Source organism: Mycetomoellerius zeteki, unplaced genomic scaffold (assembly GCF_001594055.1).
Source record: "Mycetomoellerius zeteki isolate Tzet28-1 unplaced genomic scaffold, Tzet1.0 scaffold450, whole genome shotgun sequence".
Lineage (NCBI taxonomy): Eukaryota > Metazoa > Arthropoda > Insecta > Hymenoptera > Formicidae > Mycetomoellerius > Mycetomoellerius zeteki.
Genome location: NW_017257447.1, coordinates 1 through 8,266, shown reverse-complemented (window position 1 = coordinate 8,266; position 8,266 = coordinate 1). Strand labels below are relative to the sequence as shown.

General features: G+C 31.6%; 2 protein-coding genes across 2 annotated transcripts; one reads left to right on the top strand and one right to left on the bottom strand.

The window, feature by feature from the left end:
• Positions 1 to 1,753: 1,753 nt before the first annotated feature.
• Positions 1,754 to 2,810, top strand: LOC108726912 (uncharacterized). The gene is made up of 4 exons (XM_018454739.1): positions 1,754 to 1,916; positions 1,984 to 2,140; positions 2,212 to 2,342; positions 2,443 to 2,810. The coding sequence occupies exons 1-4, from the start codon at positions 1,754 to 1,756 to the stop codon at positions 2,808 to 2,810; spliced, it is 819 nt and encodes a 272-aa protein (XP_018310241.1).
• A 517-nt stretch (positions 2,811 to 3,327) lies between these two features.
• Positions 3,328 to 4,878, bottom strand: LOC108726911 (uncharacterized). The gene is made up of 4 exons (XM_018454738.1): positions 4,738 to 4,878; positions 4,023 to 4,375; positions 3,749 to 3,940; positions 3,328 to 3,521 (listed from the first exon to the last, which is right to left on the bottom strand). Exons 1-4 carry the CDS (start codon positions 4,845 to 4,847, stop codon positions 3,328 to 3,330), a joined length of 849 nt encoding a protein of 282 aa, XP_018310240.1. The 5' UTR covers positions 4,848 to 4,878.
• Between the last annotated feature and the right edge of the window lie 3,388 nt (positions 4,879 to 8,266).

The following is an 8,266-nucleotide window of genomic DNA, read 5'->3' as shown; positions in this document are numbered from 1 at the left end:
TACACACACACACACACACACACACACACACACACGCACACGCACACGCACACGGACACGCACACGCACACGGACACGCACACGCACACACACACGCACACGCACACATTGTATAGTATTTATATATATGTATAAATGAATGCAAGGATGTATCCAAACAAAAAGTACTTTCCCATATTTGAATAATTTATAAAAATATTATGAGACCTTCAAACTATGATTTTGAAGCTTACTAGAGAAATGGCTTGAGAAATACGATTTGAGTGTATGTATTGTATATAACCTCGCATTCATGTGATATATAGGATTAGCAGAGCAAGAAATGTATGTAACATTTTACTTAATAATTTTGCTTAATGTTTTAATTAAAATATTGTAGGATATCATAATAAACACAAGCAGTCAATTCTGCTGAATCTCACAAATACTGATATATTTAATAATACTCATTACAAAAAGAACGCAGCTTAATGCTCAGTCCAGCCAACAACGCCATACTTCTCAGACTCACACACTGATACACACACGCTCTCTCGCGACCTTCTTCGTACAATATTACGCGCACGCCGCTCAGTAACCGGGAGGACAAATCATAGAGAGACTAGCAAATCCCTAGCGCTCGAGAGCGCACTTACAAATTCGAATACAGCGCTCGCAAATACGGAAATGCACGATCCCCACAATATGTAACGTTTTCTTGATGTATTGTACATAATATTTTATTGGAATTAAAAATCTATTTTAACGACATCGATCAAGTTCAACCGTCGCTCCAGCATCTCCTTAAGGGTCCCCTTAAGCTTCAAAATTATAATTTGAAGGTCTCATAATATTGTTATAAATTATTCAAATATGATGTTTGAGAATGCGCGACAAACACAAATGGAGTGAGCGGACAAGGAACACTATTTTGTAACGCCACTAAAGAACACAGTTTTATAGGTTTATGCACAATTACAATTTATTTTAAAAAAAACTGTTTAGCACTACATATTATCAGGGTTGGCAAACGTTACTTTTCAGTTACTTTGTCGTTACTTTTAATAGTAAACAATTTGATGACAATATTGCAATTTTTTATGACGATAACGCTAACTAACTAACCGCTAAGGTTGTACTAAAGTTAGAAAAGTCACTTTGAAAAGTAACTTGTCACTATTATGCGTTACACCGAAAAAATTATAAGTATAACGAATAACGCGTAACGTTACGCGTAACGTTACTCGTTACTAAAAAATAACACGTTACAAATTAGGAGTTATTTTTTTCAGTAACGAATGACTTTTTCAATCCATTACAAGTAACGATTGACTTTTCTATACTTTTCTAACTCTGATGTTAGCATTACCATCATAAAAAATTCACAATGTCATTATCAAATTGTTATTATAACAAGGTAACGATCAACAAAGTAACGCGTTACTTGCCAACCTTGCATATTATATAATGTAATTTTAGACGAACGCACTCACGACACGAAATATATACATGGAATCGTTAATTCTCGACTCGGCGATTTTCTCGGCGAACACTATCTAAGGGAGCGGCCCGCGGCTGCTTCTTTTATCGGCTTAAGCCCGTTCTACAATAAGCCATATGTCGCTGCTGGACGTCGGGCGCATGCGTGTTATATTGTCGTTTGTCGAAAGAAGTTGTCGCAAGTCGAATGTCGATGTCGCAACGCAAGATGACCAACTTCCATCTTTTCCAATCGCGACAATCGACATAAGTGCAATTTAACCTAGAAAACGAAATGGAAACAACAACTGTAGATGAAGTTATCATTAATTTCGTACGAGACAATACATGTCTCTACGACAAAAAAGACGTTAATTTTAAAAATATTAATAAAAAAAAAGATTTGTGGCAAGTTATATCAGGACAATTAAGAAATTTATATGATATAGATATGACAGGTAAAAACTTGAAAAAACCTATTATAAATATTATATTGTAAATATACAATAAATTTATTTTTTATAGCTGATACGGTGGAAAAACGTTGGTTGTCATTAAGAGATATGTTCAGTAGAGAAGCTAGAAAAAAGTTATTGCCATCGGGATCAGGTTATCAACCTAAAAAAGAATGGGAACTATACAAAATGATGCTTTTCTTATCTCCTCATATAGCACACAGACGGTTGGTTTTACATGGTTGTGATTATATTATTACATTTTACTTATTATTTTTTATTGTAAAATTATTTTTAGAACAAAAACGTCACTACCATGCCGATTGAGTTGTTTAGTACCCTCGGAGACTGAAATAAATAATTCTTCAAGTTTTGATGGATCTGTTCCTTCTCCAATAGCAGACTATGACAATATTGAAAGTGAGAAAGGTATGACGAGTATATGTGTATTGATCTTTTAAGTAAAAGATTAATTAAATTTATTTTATAATTATAAATGTAAAAATGAATATCTTGTAAAAATTTCCAGAAAATAACATACCAAACGAAAATGAAGTGATTATGACAGTTGATTATCAATCTGAATCAAGTCGTCCTCCTAGTGTATTATCTAGCTTTTCCTGCAGCAGTAGTTCATCTAACATATCTAAGATACACTTTCCGAGAACATCAAATTTTGGTACACAGAATGCAATAAGTTCTCCATTTAAGAATATAAAAAGTGTAACGCCTGAATTTGATACTTTTGCAAAACGTCGAAAACAAAAGGATCTACTAATTGACCAACAATTATCCGAAGCGTCTTCTGCAATATCTCATGCTGTACAATCAATTTCATCTCATGTGTTAAACGAAAATAAAAGTGGTTACATATTAGCTATAGAAGAAGGTAAATAAAATATATTCCTGATAAACATAAAACTCAGTGTCTCATAGAAGTATTACAGATAATTCAAAAATATGAGGAGAGATAATTATTTTTATTTGAAAATTTTATTATTAAAACTTTTATTAATATTGTTTTATTTTCAACATATATATTATGTTTCTTACTTCAACATGTTTTAAGAGAGTATAGTTTTATTTTTAACATGTTATTTTAACATTTTATTTTGACATATATTTTATTTTTGACATGTGTTTTATTTTTTTACTTCACTGTTTTAAGAGAGTATAATTGTGAACCTTATATATGTATATGTTTGACATATTATAAATACAAAAATATATTATAATATTAAAAAAATAAATTACACAAGAGCAAAAATGTTTTTGTATTTACTTTATTGTATTAAAAAACTTTTTTATACTTTATTTTCTAACTTGATTACAATATTCTACATTTTTAAAATACTTAATCATGTTACTTAGTAATTTAAAATAAAAATTTATCTTTTCCAATTTTATTCGTTCATTAAATACATTGCCATTGCCAAGGTATGCTTCCTTCGTCCGAAACAAAATAACGAGATAAAATTTCACGCTGTTTTATAGCAGCAGATGCACCTATGTTTGCTCCAACTCGTCCCAAAGAAGCAACAAAACTATTTTCTCTTACTGAATTTCTCCAATTTCCTGCTATTACTTCACCATTAGGACCTTTTTTATCTGCAATACCTCCATGTAAATATTGATTGTTGCTTAACCCAGTGGTTATAATATAATTATGTAAACAAGTAACATGTAAAAAGCTTGTACTATAACTTCTGCAGTTTCCAATTTTAAACTTAAAGCCTTTTGTAAAATTCTCCACCTTGCAACGAGAATACCGAATGCATTTTCAATTACTCGTCGTGCCCTTGATAATCGATAATTGAACACTCGCTGCTCATTACCCAGCAAATTTTTTTTAGCAAATGGTCGCATCAAGTAACTTTTAAGTGGAAAACCTTCATCGCCAATAAGAGAAAATGGTATTGTAATATTAGTATTATCTAAACAGCGAGCTTGTGGAACAGATACTGTATTATTCTCCAAAGCTTGACACATAGTGGTATGGGACCAAATTCCCGCATCATTGAGAGAACCTAATTAGAATATATTTTATAACTTAATTTAAAAGAAACTTTACTTTTATACATTTTAATAATATAAAAATAAGTAAATTACCATAATTTCCAATATCTACCCAAATAAAACGATAGCGTGCATCAGCAATGGCCATTAATACAAAGTTGAAGTAGCTTTTATAATTATAAAATTCGCTACCAGAATTAGCCGGAGCTTGAATACGACAATGTTTGCCATCAATTGCGCCTATGCAGTTTGGAAAATTCCAGATGTTATTAAATTCATCTGCAATTTTCAGCCATTCATCTTCTTGCTGTGGACATCGGAGATATATCGGTTGTAAAGTTTCCCATATAGCTTTACACACTTCAGGAATAATACTGTATAGGGTTGATTTCCCAATACGAAAAAGTCGTGAAGTAGTAGCAATACTATCACCATGAGCAACGAAACTAAAAATAATAGGAAGTTTATATTATAATAATTTAAAAAAACTAAAGCTTAAATGGATAAAAATCAAATTAATTACAAGGAGTACAAACCTGGATAGATGTTTATTAGTAATTTTGAACAAAATATAGTTTAAACAATAGACTGATAATGATCGGGTATAAGATCATAACGTCTGTCATTTAAACTATATTTTGTTTAGCAATAAACATTTAGCTGAGCTCTTAACTCTTAATTTATTAATTTGTTTTATAATAATGTTTCTAATCTTAAAAATTTATAAATGATTGGTTATATATATATATATATGACAAGAGACTGAATATATATAAACATAATTTTAATCAATTACAATATAGTATACCTTAATGTAACAGCAAGACGAATTTCTGATGGTAAAGGTTCTCTGCGACTCCTCTTTCGTAATTTTGACTCCAAAAGATGATGTAAATAATTAAATTGTTGTACAGACATTCGTGTAAATTGAAAAAATTCTTCGTGATCGTGTAATTTAAAATAGATGAATAGTTTTCTATGAGCACCAAAATTTTCTCGCATATCAACAGAAATATGAGGTTTAACCTACCATCTTCTTTTTCTTCTTACTTGATATCTATTCTTTAGCAATAGTCTCATTTTTGTAATTTGTACCCAAATGGATAGCAAATTGCAATACATTATTACAGTTTTATTGTTCATTGATAGTTATAACATCAATTTTCACACTATGACACACTGCAACCAACTGCGACTAAATGTAGAATAATATGTAGTAATAATAACCGACATGCAACATTCGACATACGGTTAGTGACATCCAGCAGCGACAAACGGCTTATTGTAGAACGGACTTTAGCGAGACGAAGGCGTTGCTTGTTAATTTTCAATGAAAAGGCTTCAGGACAATTGAATTTTGTGGTGACCCTCGGGAGCCAAAAGTAATTGGCAGTTCAGGATCTCCTTTGCGAAAAAGGACATATTGATATTGCGCGAACGATTAGTGAGCACGATTGGCGGCCAGATACGTTGTTTAGTGGGCGCGACGGCGCACAGTGGGGAAAAAATGAGAAATCGTGTTTCAAAATTGTCTACAGCCTTCAAATCTTAACCGATTTTAATGTTTTTTTTTTAAATTAAAACTTATTCAATTTCGAAAAAAGTTGTCGAGGCTGATTTTTAAGTTAGGTTTTTTTTTCAAAATGACAGACATAAAATGGCAGCTAAAAGACAGAAAGCATTTATAATAATAATCTCATTTGTACTGAATTAAGTATATATGTTTCTGATATTGCAGATTAGGGAACTAATATTAAAATTGCAAAATTCATTATAAGTCCATACGTCCATACAGCTATGAACAATAAAAAATTAGATATGAATAAATCCATTATGAATCGATTTACATAAGATTTTCATGTCAATGTGTATTTTTAAGGTCGTTAATTGTGAATTATTTACAATAATTAAGAAACTTAAAATGACGAATGAAATATGGCGAATGCCCAAATTGAAAAATTATTTAATTTTTGATGAAAATCATTAAAAGGTTTTTGAGATCGTTGGTTATAAACCTGAAGTCACAATTGCAAAATTCGATGATGCATCCAATATACCTACATTAAAAATATTTTTTCATTTTGTGAAAAGTCATGTATTACATCGATAAATAAAAGAAGGGCTACGAGCCAATTATAATGTAAAATATTTAATAATTTAAAATTCGTACATACAAACGTTTCGACACCGATCAGGTTATTTTCAATGTAAAACAACAAGCAATATTACATAAATTATCGGAATATTCGGTCACATTATAATGTTCAGTAAAAACGTCGGTTATTTTGTATTCGCGATATGCGGTCCATATGTAAAAGTATCATAAAGGTGATCTCATCTCACTTTTCAAAATTCTACAATCTTACAAATAAATAATAACTTGACATTGCGTTACTGTTTAAAATTATCAAGTATGTACATTTTATAGTAAATTAGTAACAACTAAATTACATAAATATGTATATATACCTTGAATTGTCTTAATGATGTAAGTTAGACGTCGAGAGGAAAACGCAATTAATTTAGTTATATTTAATAAAAGGTAAGCCATAATACTATTGGAGAGAACATTTATCCTCGACGATGTCAAGCGACGTTATGACAAAAAGGAAACGAGGAAATAGGAAAGATAATTGGAAGGGGACAAAGGACAATGTTAAGAAGGGGAAAGAGATTGAATAATGTTTAGATATGATTCTGGCAGAGAATCCGTGTCATTTTGTTTGTTTATCCCATGCTTTTGTCGTTTTATGTGAACCATCTCCGATATTAATCTCTTATTAAAAGAAACTTCTCTGTCTAAAATTTCAACATTGCCCCATTGTCGAAATTATGATTCTGGTCAATGCGGTGACTTGTAATCACTGTTGGAGATTTCGACTTCTTATTAATATCGGAGACATGTTCGTGCAATCTTGTCTTTAACTGTCTGTTGGTCTGACCCATGTAACTAGCTTGGCAATCATCACAAGAGATCTTATAAACAACATTTTGATTGCATAAGGGATCCAATTGATCCTTGCCCTTTCTAATAACATTTTTTAATGAATTTGGTATCGAGAAGGCGAACTTACAATGAAATCTATTTGCAATTGGAGTAAACTTTTCCGATACCGAACTCACGTAAAGTATCGTGAAAAATTTCTCCTTGATCTTTTTCTTGACCGTTCCACTCTTATTAATATGGAACTTTATTCTTTTTTGTATTGAAGAAAAAATAAACTCTAGTGGATAACCGTCATTTAAAAAAATATTTATTGCCTTAATTAAATTGTTTTGCTGGAAACGTGGATGACATAACCGTATAATTTTATCGACAAACCCCTAAATTACCTCTCTTATGACAAAGCGGATGGTGTGAATTAAAATTTAGAAACCTGTCAGAAAACGTCGCCTTACGATACAAATCAAAAACTAAAACTTGATCTTCCACAATCAACATAGTATCTAAGAAACTTAGTTTTCCATCTGTGCCAACCTCCATAGTGAATTGCAATCTACTATGTAATGAATTAAAAATTTCTAAGATGTCATTGATATTCTCTGATGGAGCAGCTAAGATAATGTCATGCACATATCGAAAATAAAATAAGAGCTTAACAGGTAATTTATTAATTGCTGTTCTTTCCAAATCCTGCATGACTATATCCGCAGCAATTGGAGATAAAGGTGACCCCGTCGGAGTACCAAAAATCTGTAGAATTTGTTATTAAACATAAAAAAAGTAGAATTTAAAACCAAACGAATAGCAATTAAAAACACATTTAACGGTATAGCTGTCTTCCCAGATATATAATCCCATCTTTTTGTAATACCATTAGATACCAATTCTATAGGAACATTCGTAAACAAGGAAACGACGTCCAATGATACCAGCAAATGATCAGGTTCAATGCGAATATCCTTTAATTTTTCGACACGCTGAAAACTATTCCTGATGTAGCTAGGTGCTTCCAATATAGAATAGAAAGAATTGTTAAGCGCGTTCGTTTATAAAATTTATTTTAACTTTTTTAATGGTTCTGAAAAGGACCGTTTTATATTTACAAATTATGTGGCCCTGAACAGGGCCGTTTTTATAAAAAATCTAAATTAGAGTTTCTTTCTGAAAGAGATGGAAGATTTAATCTTGGTAATTAAACTGCTTCGGTCCCCAAAGTCTTTTGCGGCTGAGTTCTAAATGGTATGATCCTGGAGGTGAGCCTGGTGGTGTGTAGCTTGGTGGTGTTCCCGGTGGTGTGAAAGGTCCTTTCTGCAATGCGAAGTCGCTCTGTGTTTCCTTGCTGACTACCTCTGGTCTGCTCATTGTCAGCTTAGCGAGTACTATCTTAATTAGT

Coding starts and splice junctions, on each gene's coding strand:
- LOC108726912 (XM_018454739.1), top strand. CDS start 1,754: ATGGAAACAACAACTGTAGATGAAGTTATCATTAATTTCGTACGAGAC. Junction 1,917..1,983: donor ATATGATATAGATATGACAG/GTAAAAACTTGA, acceptor TATTTTTTATAG/CTGATACGGTGGAAAAACGT. Junction 2,141..2,211: donor CCTCATATAGCACACAGACG/GTTGGTTTTACA, acceptor AATTATTTTTAG/AACAAAAACGTCACTACCAT.
- LOC108726911 (XM_018454738.1), bottom strand. CDS start 4,847: ATGTCTGTACAACAATTTAATTATTTACATCATCTTTTGGAGTCAAAA. Junction 4,376..4,737: donor CGTCTTGCTGTTACATTAAG/GTATACTATATT, acceptor TATTATTTTTAG/TTTCGTTGCTCATGGTGATA. Junction 3,522..3,748: donor TGCTAAAAAAAATTTGCTGG/GTAATGAGCAGC, acceptor GAGGTATTGCAG/ATAAAAAAGGTCCTAATGGT.